This window comes from Neolamprologus multifasciatus, unplaced genomic scaffold, assembly GCF_963576455.1.
Source record: "Neolamprologus multifasciatus unplaced genomic scaffold, fNeoMul1.2 chr03_unloc_1, whole genome shotgun sequence".
NCBI lineage: Eukaryota > Metazoa > Chordata > Actinopteri > Cichliformes > Cichlidae > Neolamprologus > Neolamprologus multifasciatus.
Window position 1 is genome coordinate 1,383,506 of NW_028181971.1, and position 12,916 is coordinate 1,396,421.

Consider the following 12,916-nt stretch of genomic DNA (forward strand, 5'->3'; position numbering starts at 1 on the left):
GGGTGCTGGAAGGGGGGGGGGTGCTGGAAGGTGCTCCACCTGGAGACTCTGTTGTCCTGCTGGGAGACTTCAATGCTCACGTGGGTAACGACAGCGAGACCTGGAGGGGCGTGATTGGGAGGAACGGCCTCCCTGATCTGAACCCGAGCGGTGCTTTGTTATTGGACTTCTGTGCTAATCACAGTTTGGCCATAACGAACACCTTGTTCGAACATAAGAGTGTCCATAAGTGCACGTGGCACCAGGACGCTCTAGGCCGTAGGTCGATGATCGATTTTGTAATCGTATCACCAGACCTGCGACCATATGTTCTGGACACTCGGGTAAAGAGAGGGGCTGAGCTGTCAACTGATCATCACCTGGTGGTGAGTTGGATCAGGTGGCGGGGGAGGACGCTGGACAGACCTGGTGCACCTAAACACATAGTGAGGGTGTGCTGGGAACAACTAGCAGAGGCCCCAGTCCGCGAGATCTTCAACGCACACCTCCGGCAGAGCTTCAACAGCATTCCGAGGGAGGCGGGGGACATCGAGTCCGAATGGACCATGTTCAGCGCCTCCATTGCCGAAGCTGCTGCATTGAGCTGCGGCCGCAAGGTGGTTGGTGCCTGCCGTGGTGGTAATCCCCGAACCAAATGGTGGACACCAGAGGTGAAGGGAGCCACCAGGCTGAAGAAGGAGTCCTATCTGGCTTGGTTAGCCTGTGGGACTCCGGAGGCAGCCGACAGGTATCGACAGGCCAAGCGGAATGTGGCTCGGGCAGTGGCTGAAGCAAAAACTCGGGTGTGGGAGGAGTTCGGAGAGGCCATGGAAAAAGACTTTCGGACTGCCTCGAAGAGGTTCTGGCAAACCGTCAGGCGTCTCAGGAGGGGAAAGCGGTGCTGTAGGGCTTGTAGGGCTGTCCTGGTTGACACGCCTCTGCAATGTTGCGTGGAGATCAGGGGCAGTGCCCGTGGATTGGCAGACCGGGGTGGTGGTCCCCATCTTTAAGAAGGGGGACCGGAGGGTGTCTTCCAACTACAGGGGGATCACACTCCTCAGCCTCCCCGGAAAAGTCTATGCCAGGGTGCTGGAAAGGAGAGTTCGTCCGCTAGTCGAACCTCTGATGCAGGAGGAACAATGCGGTTTTTGTCCTGGTCGCGGAACACTGGACCAGCTCTTCATCCTCTCGAGGATACTTGAGGGTGCATGGGAGTTTGCCCAACCAGTCTACATGTGTTTTGTGGACTTGGAGAAGGCATTCGACCGTGTCCCTCGGGGTGTCCTGTGGGAGGTGTTGCGGGAGTATGGGGTGTCTGGCCCATTGCTACGGGCCATTTGATCCCTATACAACCGTTGCAAGAGCTTGGTTCGCGTTGCCGGCAATAAGTCGGACTCATTCCCGGTGGGTGATGGGCTCTGCCAGGGCTGCCCTTTGTCACCGGTTCTGTTCATAATTTTTATGGACAGGATTTCTAGGCGCAGCCAAGTGGCGAAGGGCTTTCGCTTTGGTGGCCTCAGGATCTCATCTCATCTCATCTCTAAACTTGCCTGTCGTTGGCACTGTCACTTGGTGTTCGCTCGCTCTGTGGTATAGTATCGCTTCCTGTTCCTGCTCAAACACAGTGGTGTTTCTGAGTAGCTTATTTGCTTAGCAGTTTAATTAACAACTTTTAAATACATTCTTTTTTCACAGTATAATCTTCACGTGCTTCATCCGAAGCACACTTTCTGTGTACTCACTACCTAATTTATAGCCAAAGTATTCACTCACTGTCTCTGTACTGTTTCGCTAGCTTAGCTCGTAGCCGACCCGTTAACACCATGGCTGCTTCACCTGTCCCTTCTGCACTTTCTTGCTCATTGTGTCAGATGTTTAGTTACTCCTCGGCCTCCTTTAGCAGTAATGATATCTGTAACAAATGTAGCATATTTGCAGCTCTGGAGGCCAGGATTACTGAACTGGAGACTCGGCTTTGCACCCTTCTCTCACCCTTAGCTAGCCAGGCCCCTGTAGCTGGTGCAGCCGAAGATAGCGTAGGCCCCGCTAGCTGTTCCCTGGCAGATCCCAAGCAGCTGGGGAAAGACGGCTGGGTAATGGTGAGGAGGAAGCGTAGTCCTAAACAGAAGCCCCAGGTACACCACCAACCCGTTCATGTGTCTAACCGTTTTTCCCCACTCGGTGACACACCCGCTGGGGGTCAAACTCTGGTAATTGGTGATTCTGTTCTCAGACATGTGAAGCTAGAGACACCGGCAACCATAGTCAATTGTCTTCCAGGGGCCAGAGCAGGCGACATTGAAGGAAATTTAAAACTGCTGGCTAAGGGTAAACGTAAATTCAGTAAAATCATAATTCACGTCGGCAGTAATGACACCCGGTTACGCCAAACGGAGGTCACTAAAATCAATATTGAATCGGTGTGCAACTTTGCCAAAACAATGTCGGACTCTGTAGTTTTCTCTGGTCCCCTCCCCAATCAGACCAGGAGTGACATGTTTAGCCGCATGTTCTCCTTAAATTGTTGGCTGTCTGAGTGGTGTCCCAGAAATTATGTGGGCTTCATAGATAATTGGAAAACCTTCTGGAGGAGACCTGGTCTTGTTAGGAGAGATGGCATCCATCCCACTTTGGATGGAGCAGCTCTCATTTCTAGAAATATCGACAAATTTATTAAACCCCTCAAAACATGACTATCCAGAGTTGGGACCAGGAAGCAGAGTTGCAGTCTTACACGCCTCTCTGCAGCTTCTCTCCTCCTGCTACCCCCCAAAAAACCCATCTCCATAGAGATTGTGTCTGCTTCCAAAAAGACAAAAAACAAACTAAAAACCAGCAACAAACAACTTAAACATTTACAAAGAAAGAATAATACAGTATCCACATATGAACCAAAGAGTAAAACAGTGAAATGTGGATTATTAAATATTAGGTCTCTCTCCTCCAAGTCTCTGTTAGTACATGACTTAATAATTGATCAACAAATTGATTTACTCTGCCTTACAGAAACCTGGTTGCAGCAGGATGATTATGTTAGTTTAAATGAATCAACACCCCCGAGTCATTCTAACTACCAGAAATCTCGAAGCACAGGTCGAGGGGGCGGTGTGGCAGCAATTTTTCACACCAGCCTATTAATTAATGAAAGACCAAGACAGACTTTTAATTCATTTGAAAGCCTGATGCTTAGTATTGTCCACCAACATGATTTTAAAATCCATGTTGATGCTAAAAATGACAGCCTCAACATGGCATTTAATCTGTTGTTAGACTCAATTGGTTTCTCTCAAAATGTAAAAGAACCCACCCACCACTTTAATCACACTCTAGATCTTGTTTTAACATATGGCATAGAAACTGAACATTTAACAGTGTTTCCTGAAAACCCTCTCCTGTCTGATCATTTCTTGATAACATTTACATTATTTACTCAAAAAGCCATCTCTAGACCCAGCAGTCTTAGCTAATTATAGGCCAATCTCCAACCTTCCTTTCATATCAAAAATCCTTGAAAGAGTAGTTGTCAAACAGCTAACAGATCATCTGCAGAGGAATGGTTTATTTGAAGAGTTTCAGTCAGGTTTCAGAGTTCATCACAGCACAGAAACAGCTTTAGTGAAGGTTACAAATGATCTTCTTATGGCCTCTGACAGTGGACTCATCTCTGTGCTTGTCCTTCTTGACCTTAGTGCAGCATTCGATACTGTTGACCATAATATCCTATTAGAGCGATTAGAATATGGTGTAGGTATTACAGGTACTGCACGGCAGTGGTTTGTATCATATCTATCTAATAGACTCCAATTTGTGCATGTAAATGGAGAGTCCTCTTCACACACTGAGGTTAATTATGGAGTTCCACAGGGTTCAGTGCTAGGACCAATTCTGTTTACATTATACATGCTTCCCCTAGGCAGCATCATTAGAAGACATAGCATACATTTACACTGCTATGCAGATGACACCCAGCTCTATCTGTCCATGAAGCCAGATAACACACACCAATTAGTTAAACTGCAGGAATGTCTTAAAGACATAAAGACTTGGATGGCCACTAACTTTCTGCTTCTTAACTCAGATAAAACTGAGGTCATTGTACTCGGCGCTGAAAAGCTTAGAAATATGGTATCTAACCAGATTCTTACTCTGGATGGCATTACCTTGGCCTCCAGTAACACTGTGAGGAACCTTGGAGTCATTTTTTACCAGGATATGTCCTTCAATGCACATATTAAACAAATATGTAAGACAGCGTTCTTCCATTTGCGCAACATCTCTAAAATTAGAAATATCCTGTCTCAGAGTGACGCTGAAAAACTAGGTCATGCATTTATTACTTCCAGGCTGGACTACTGCAATTCATTATTATCAGGATGTCCAAAAAACTCACTGAAAAGCCTTCAGTTAATCCAAAATGCTGCAGCAAGAGTACTGACAGGGACTAGAAAGAGAGAGCATATTTCTCCTGTTTTGGCTTCCCTTCATTGGCTTCCTGTTAAATCCAGAATTGAATTCAAAATCCTGCTCCTCACATACAAGGTCTTAAATAATCAGGCCCCATCTTATCTTAATGACCTTGTAGTACCATATCACCCTATTAGAGCACTTCGCTCCCGCTCTGCAGGCCTACTTGTTGTTCCTAGAGTATTTAAAAGTAGAATGGGAGGGAGAGCCTTCAGCTTTCAGGCCCCTCTTCTGTGGAACCAGCTTCCAGTTTGGATTCGGGAGACAGACACTATCTCTACTTTTAAGATTAGGCTTAAAACTTTCCTTTTTGCTAATGCATATAGTTAGGGCTGGACCAGGTGACCCTGAATCCTCCCTTAGTTATGCTGCAATAGATGTAGGCTGCCGGGGGATTCCCATGATGCATTGAGTTTTTCCTTTCCAGTCACCTTTCTCACTCACTATGTGTTAATAGACCTCTCTGTATTGAATCATATCTGTTATTAATCTCTGTCTCTCTTCCACAGCATGTCTTTTATCCTGTCTTCCTTCTCTCACCCCAACCGGTCGCAGCAGATGGCCGCCCCTCCCTGAGCCTGGTTCTGCCGGAGGTTTCTTCCTGTTAAAAGGGAGTTTTTCCTTCCCACTGTCGCCAAAGTGCTTGCTCATAGGGGGTCATATGATTGTTGGGCTTTTCTCTGTATCTATGAAGTGCCTTGAGGCGACATTTGTTGTGATTTGGCGCTATATAAATAAAATTGAATTGAATTGAATTGATCTTTGCGGATGATTTGGTTCTGTTGGCTTCATCGGGTGAGGGCCTCCAGCTCGCACTGGAGCAGTTCGCAGCCGAGTGTGAAGCAGCGGGAATGAGGATCAGCACCTCCAAATCTGAGGCCATGGTTCTCAGCCCGAAAAGGGTGGAGTGCCCATTCCGGGTCGGGGATGAGTTCCTGCCCCGAGTGGAGGAGTTCAAGTATCTCGGGGTCTTGTTCGCGAGTGATGGGAGAAGGGAGCTGGAGATCGACAGACGGATTGGGGCTGCAGCTGCAGTAATGCAGACGCTTCACCGGTCCGTCGTGGTGAAGAGGGAGCTGAGTGTAAAAGCGAAGCTCTCAATTTACCGGTCGATCTACGTCCCTACCCTCACCTATGGCCACGAGCTGTGGGTAGTGACCGAAAGGACGAGATCGCGGATACAAGCGGCGGAAATGAGCTTCCTCCGAAGGGTGGCTGGCATCTCCCTTAGAGATAGGGTGAGAAGTTCGGCTATCCGGGAGGGGCTCAGAGTAGAGCCGCTGCTGCTCCACATCGAAAGGAGCCAGCTGAGGTGGTTTGGGCATCTGACAAGGATGCCCCCTGGGCGCCTCCTGGGTGAGGTGTTCCAGGCATGTCCCACCGGGAGGAGGCCCAGGGGCAGACCCAGGACACGCTGGAGAGATTATATCTCTCGGCTGGCCTGGGAACACCTTGGTGTTCCCTCGGATGAGCTGGAGGAGGTGGCTGGGGAGATGGAGTTCTGGGCCTCTTTGCTTAGGCTGCTGCCCCCACGACCCGGCCCCGGATAAAGCGGATGAAGATGGATGGATGGATGGATGGATGGATTTAAGAGTGTAATAACAGACTCAAACAGAAGATGGCAGCACTGTGGTGCAATACTAGTAATGGGCATGTAAGACTTGTTGGTGTTACTTCTTGCCTTCTTTGCCTGTAGTACCGGCAGTATTGTTACCTTTAACCACAGTACGAGGACATAAGGGAAATATGGACCAGATCAGACAGGTTCTAGATTCGTAGGAGCCAAGGGTGTATGACAACAGAGGACTTGTACACAGTAGGTGTAGAAAACACAATTGCATTTATTAGCAATTATTATAGTTTAGCAGGTTGTGCACATTTAACAAAAGTAGAGCTTCTTGAAAACAAAATAAAATAAAATAAACCCCACAAATAGTCGACCCAAGGATATGTTGTCTTTTGTGTCTTTTTCAAAGTCAATTTCAGTCTTTCAATGTTCACTAGTCACTCAGTGTGTTTGTAACCAGTCGGGTTACAATCTACCAGTTCATCTGGCTCTTTGGGCTGGGCTCGCCATCCAGTACTGGAAAAGGGATCCTCGATTCTTCTCAGGTCCTCAAAACCAATCCAAATAAGCAAAGGGAAAAAACCTGACCTGGGGACCAGGCCAGAACACAGTAGTTCAACATTTAAGCTATCATGTCTGTAACTTATTATTACTACTGGTTGCTTGAAGTGTTTCTAAATTTCTTTCAAAATATTCTATGTTGTACAACAAATTATTCTAATTTCAAAGGGAAAAGTGCATAGGAAACACATTTAAAATAATACAAAATAGCTCAGCAGTGCATTAAAAATACACATTGGCTTGAGACTTATCAAGTTTCAGCTAAGTGCAGGTGAAGGCACTTAGTTTCACGTTGCTAATACTTAAAGTGCAGAACTATAATTAGCAACATGAGAAAAGTGAACATGTGCTAACATAACAACTTCGCACAAAACCATACATTATACATCAATACCACAGTAATGTGACATAAACCTTTAAAGAACATCTCGTATAAAGTGCAGACGACTCAGTGCTAATTGCTTTAGCCTCGGAAAAGGCACTTTCATTGCAAAATGGCTAACAGAAGTTAGCATCAGAGCTAGCGGCAAGTAGCATGCTATGCTAGCACACATGCGCTGCCTGGGACTTACCATGTGAAGCAACAAATGCTACATGGGGCTTCACAGTGCTCACGCTGGCTCACGGTCTCTGGAATACAGTATCACTCTTATTATTCTTGCCGAAAAAAGGACTTTCACTATCCAGCTAGCTTCTTCACCGCACGGGTAAACTGATCTTTCACCGTCTCTGGCGTATCTGACTGGCACACTAGTGATGGGTCGTTCCCGAACGAAATGGCTCTTAGAGCCGACTCTTTGAAGTGAACGACGCGAGCCGGCTCCTTATCGGGAGCCGTGAGGTTTTTTTTTCTTTCTCTCACCCTCTCTCTCGCCCTTTTTTCCGCTAAACTCCGCATGCGCGGCCTGTACTTTGCGCTGGGCAGAGGGGGGAGGGGCGTTAGTTACACTCGCAGCAGCACAGGAAGAGAGCCAGAGAGAAAGAGAGCGAGGGACAACAAAGTCACATTAGAAAGGGATAGTAATCATCCACTATTTTCAGTTGCAGATGATAAAGGATTCAGAAATCATGCAGGCCCATATGACAGAGAATGTGCATCTTCTTTTTGTTTTAATATTTTAATTTATATTTAATTGTGTTGTGGTTTGCAGTGTTTTGTGTTGTTTCACGTTAAATTTGGTTAAAAGGTAAAAGCTGAAAATTTAAATAGTTAAAAGTTTAAAATGTAAATAGTTGTTCTTTGTATTATATGATTTATTTATTACATTTTATGTGGAGTGAATAAATAAAGTATATTTATGGTGGCCCTTAGAGACAAAGCACGTAAAAACTCCAAAACGCGTAAAAACTCAGACGCACTTACAAACCCCGAAGCATGTACAAACTCCAAAACACGTAAAAACTCAGAAGCACGTACAAACTCCAAAACACGTAAAAACTCAGAAGCACGTACAAGCTCCAAAACACGTAAAAACTAAGAAGCACGTACAAAAAAGACAACAGAAGTACTCCAGGATGCTAGGGTGCAGTGTTGAGCTTTTGTTACCTAGTGGCTACACAAGCCAGCAAGTATCAACAACCGGATTTGGTGTGTGGTAGTAACAGGTAAATGAATTTTTTTTAAAAATTATTTTAATAAATATGAGTGCTTGTCTATAAATACACAAACAATACGCACATGCTTTCAGTTAAGCTGTTTATGTTAACAGCTTAACTGTTTCAGTTAAGTGATCTGGGTAGCTCTGTTTTGGAAGTTCAGTTAACGCTAGAAATGTGCTTTGGAGTTTGTACGTGCTTTTTGGAGTTTGTATATGCTTTAGAGTTTGTACGTGCTTTGTCTCTAGGGGCCATATATAAACATATATAAATAAAACCACTTTTTTTTTACATTAGTAATTCCTTTTCTGCATAATTTTATATTATTGTTAATGATTAAATAATTAAAGCAACAAAACAACCTGAAGATCCGGTTCGGAGCCGAAAGAGCCGGCTCTTTTTAGTGAGCCGAGCCGAAAGAGCCGGATCTCTAAAAAGAGCCGGAAATCCCATCACTATGGCACACGAAGGCACACACAGGTGTCTGAGCAGCGCACAGACTGGGGGAGGGTCTGATTGGTCGCTCAGTGGATCTAACCAAACACACTCTACAGGACTAAGTCCTGCCCCCACACCATTTATATATTACATATACATGTGTACATATTAATTAAACTTATGTCTACATGCTTTTTATCAGTATTTATTATAATTAACTTTGTTTTTATCAATATTTATTTCCATTGTGAGAGTATGAATATTTATACTTTTAATCCTGTTTTTAACACTGGGTTACAACTGCATGTACAAGGATGCCAGCTGCCGTTAAACCCCGAAGAAGAAGCTGTGTCCCAGAATTCATAGCGCGGCCCAGCTCAGTTTCCAACAATGGCGGCAGCTAGTTAGTTTTAATATTACTCTTATTATTCTTTCTGGGTCACAAAATAAACGTTTAACATATTTTCAGGCGAGAATGTAGCTGTGTAAACCTCAAATATCTGCTCAGTTTATCAAGACACCACATATTTTCAAAAGCGCTCCGACGTGTCTGTTACCCACTAGCTCGATAGCTAGCCGGGGGCAAGGCTCACTAGGACCGTGAGAACACCGGACTCCCGGCAAATCGTTTTCAAACCCACCGCCGTCTTTCGCTACTCAGGTTAAACATGATATATAAGTCACTTAGATAACTTAAAAATGTTATTGTTTGGCTTTTTTCGGTATTTTATTTGTTCCTGAGTAAATCGGCTTGGCTGAGATTAAAGTTATAGTTGTTACACAGCTGAATAAACATCAAGCAGACAGCTGATTATCACAAGTGTGAGATGCTGGAGAATTTACTCCGGTGTCCTGTTATACTTTAGATAGCAAGGGGTTTATTAAACTTCACCGAAACAATCTGCAAATTTCATTAAAATTTAATAAACTATCATCTTGTCTTTATTTTTAGTTAGCACATACCTTAAACACTTCAAGCTGTAAGCTAATGATAGTTATATAAGAGCAGATGCTGCTGGTGCAATAAGCTGTAGTTTTACGTCCAATGGATGATGATCTGATTAGTCGACTAATCGCAAAAGTAATCGGTGACTAGTCGACTATCAAAATAATCGTTTGTGGCAGCCCTAGTATGGATCCAACTCCATCCTTGGACCGGTCTCTAGCTTCAAGTTCTTGGCAATCCACAACTCTGAGAATCTGTCCTGGTCAACTAACACCTCCAGCCTGGTCAAGAAGGCCCATCAGCGCCTCTTTTTGTTGAGGACCCTGAAGAAGAACCACCTGTCTAATGACATACTGGTTAACTTCTACCGCTGTGTGATAGAGAGCATCCTGACCAACTGTGTCACAATCTGGTGTGGGAACTGCTCTGTTGCTGACCGCAAGGCACTGCAGCGGGTGGTGAAAACCGCCCAACACATCACAGGGACTCCACTTCCTGCCATTGAGGATGTCCACAAGAAGAGATGTCTATGCCGAGCACGCATCATTCTCAGACTCCTCTCATACTGCCAATAAACTCCTCCAGCTCCTCCCCTCCAGCTCCTCCCCTCCAGGAGGCGCTACAGGAGCCTTCAGACTAAAACCAGCAGGTTTAGGAAGAGCTTCTTCCTCACAGCTGTCACCCTACTGAACTCAGTCCCCGCTGAGCCTTTCCATCCACACTCACCTAACCTTTCTACACTCCTCCTCCCAGTGACCATGATCCTTTCATTATCAACATTCACCACGTTGGTTACTGCTGTAGTTTTAGGACACAGACATGGTGTAGTCTCTGTTATAGTGTGTACACTGTTATAGTCTGTTCAGAGATCAATGCTTCCACTACTGTAGATATTTTCATAGCACTCTGTAGATCTGTTTACCTCACAGTGCTTCATCTTTATATATGTATATTTGTTCATAGTATACCTGTATACTTGCCCGTCTGCAGAGGTGGGTAGTAACGAGTTACATTTACTCCGTTACATTTACTTGAGTAAGATTTTGGAAAAAAAATGTACTTTTAAAGTACCTTTTTTGCACGATACTTTTTACTTTTACTTGAGTACATTTGTGAAGAGGAAACGGTACTTTTACTCTGCTACATTTCCAAAATTCGACTCTTTACTTTAAAAAAATAATTAGTTTAACACATTGGATAACATGCCGCCGGTGGAGTTTCCTGTAACTTTTTTACCAATCAGATGTGGCCATGCAGTCACATGACCAGTTTGAAACTGTGGCGGGCAGCGCCGCCCAAGCGTATCAAAGTAGAGACACGTGGAAAGAAGAAACACATGAAAACATGGCAGAGCCAGTCGTCTACGCTCGAGCTGAAGAGGATGAACAGCATTTTCTTCACATACAAAGAATGTTTCACTTAAAAGCAGCACAAAAGAACAGCTGTATCTTCAGTGAGAGCCAAAAAAACCCAACTTTTCAGCGTGAAACAACTCAGCTCGTGTAACCTGAGGAAACGGTAAGTTTTCTCTAAATATCTTTTTAGTTGTGGTTAGCTGGATGTCAGTCTTATGTTACAGACGCTGTGTCGAGCTCGAGCCGCGAGTCATATTTTCGGCGCTACGTTGTAGTGAGATAAGTTTGTGGGTGTTTTGTGCAGCGTCAGCTGTCTTTTTAACTGCTCGTTGGTTAGCTAGTGTGAGATATAAGCTAACAGCTAGCATGGTTAAACAAGCTAGAGTTCCACGCACATGTAAACAGCTCGTCTCTACTGCTTTAACTGTTAAAACAGAAGGCAATACTGCGGCTGACAGGGTTTATTATGTGAAACAGCAGCTTGTTTAGCTTAAACAGTCTGCATTAAGCTGGGCAAACACTGCGATTTCTTTCAGTCACGTTATTCAGCTCCTGCTCAAACAATACAATTAAATCGCAGAGGTTAGAAGTTCATAGGTCACGATGCAGGGTCTCACACTATATGGCCTGATGCTCTGATGTGACCTGAGTACTTAAACTGTGCATTCATAACATGAAGCTTATCATACAAAATCTGTCCCTCGCTCTCCCTCTCTCTGTCTTACAGACACACACACCATCAACTTTGCTAAATTACTAATAAATAAAAACATTGACCAGGCAGCTGTGATTGAGTAGCAATGTCCATCCAACTCTTTTCATGGTTGTTGTAGTCATAATAATTTTGTGAGGCCACATTGAAAAGCGTTGGATACAGAAGCGTAGTACGGAAGCGTAGAGCCGCCACCCAGGCAAAAGAAAAATAGAGCTATGTCACATTATAACCTGAAAAGTTTATTATTATAGTATACTATTGTTCTAACAATATTAGATATATATTGTACTAACAATATACTTTTCATGTTTGTACAATATACTATCATGTAGGTACAATATACCTATTACAATATACGTAATTCTCACGTTCGTACTTGCACGCATTCTTATTTTAAACTTAATCTAGAATGCGGGATATGAATGACAAGATTTTGTTTTTCAACAAGAGTTAGTAAAAACATCTCCAGTGTGATCAAATTTTCTTGCCAAACATCCGCAGCTTGGCAGTGTATACAGCACTATAATGACCAGACCTTTTGAAAAGCTTACATCTTTCCACAGGTGTCCACTTCATCAGACATCACCTAGACACAGAGCTGGATGAGGCCAGCACAAACAGCGGCCTATTTGACGAAGATGATGGATCCATGGGGTCAGGAAAGCCAGAAGCAGGGGAGCTGGAGAGGTACCTTTCATTTCCATTCATTGGAGGTGTGGCTCTATTGCATGGCTTTCCTCACATCAAGAAGCTCTCGATCAAAGTCAATACAGCTCTTCCTGCATCTGGAGCTTGTGAAGGACTCAGTCATGCAGGACTCCTGTTCACTGCTAAACAGTTACAGCTTCACAGAAAGAACCTTGAGAGCAAACTGCTGCTGAAGCTGAACCATCACCTCACTGAGTGAAGAAATTGAACATTTTGCTAAATATGCAGAAATAGATGCACACCCATACAATTTATGGTAAACTGAGCTGCCTTGTATGAACATATGTTGAAGATGCCTCATTCTAATGTTTTCTCTGAGGCTGCTGGGCCATTTGGAGCAAAAATGAATATAAAGTTTACAGCATATCTTGTCACTGGAAATTGTTTGCACTGTTTATATATTTATATTATTTACTGTAGGTATTGGTGAAAAAAGCTTTATGTTGTGAAAAACTGAAATCTGGAAATTAGAATTGTTGTGTCTTATTTTGTTGAGTTTTTTACATATATAACTGTTGAAAATACTAAAATTTGTATATGTATTTATTTATTTTTGTTTGTCTGATAGCATTTATTTATAAAATAAA

General features: G+C 43.9%; 1 protein-coding gene across 11 annotated transcripts in view; it reads left to right on the forward strand.

The window, feature by feature from the left end:
* The window catches only part of LOC146490539 (stonustoxin subunit alpha-like), a 164,984-nt gene that overhangs the window by 120,205 nt on the left and 31,863 nt on the right, over positions 1 to 12,916 (forward strand). The window contains exon 11 of one of the 11 annotated variants that reach the window (XM_085153001.1): positions 4,953 to 5,034. The exons of the other annotated variants lie outside the window; for them this stretch is intronic. Within the exon in view, the coding sequence (XP_085009127.1) occupies positions 4,953 to 5,019 (67 nt within the window). The 3' untranslated portion in view covers positions 5,020 to 5,034. Of the gene's footprint in view, positions 1 to 4,952; positions 5,035 to 12,916 lie in introns of those variants that run through there. 11 annotated transcript variants of the gene reach the window in all.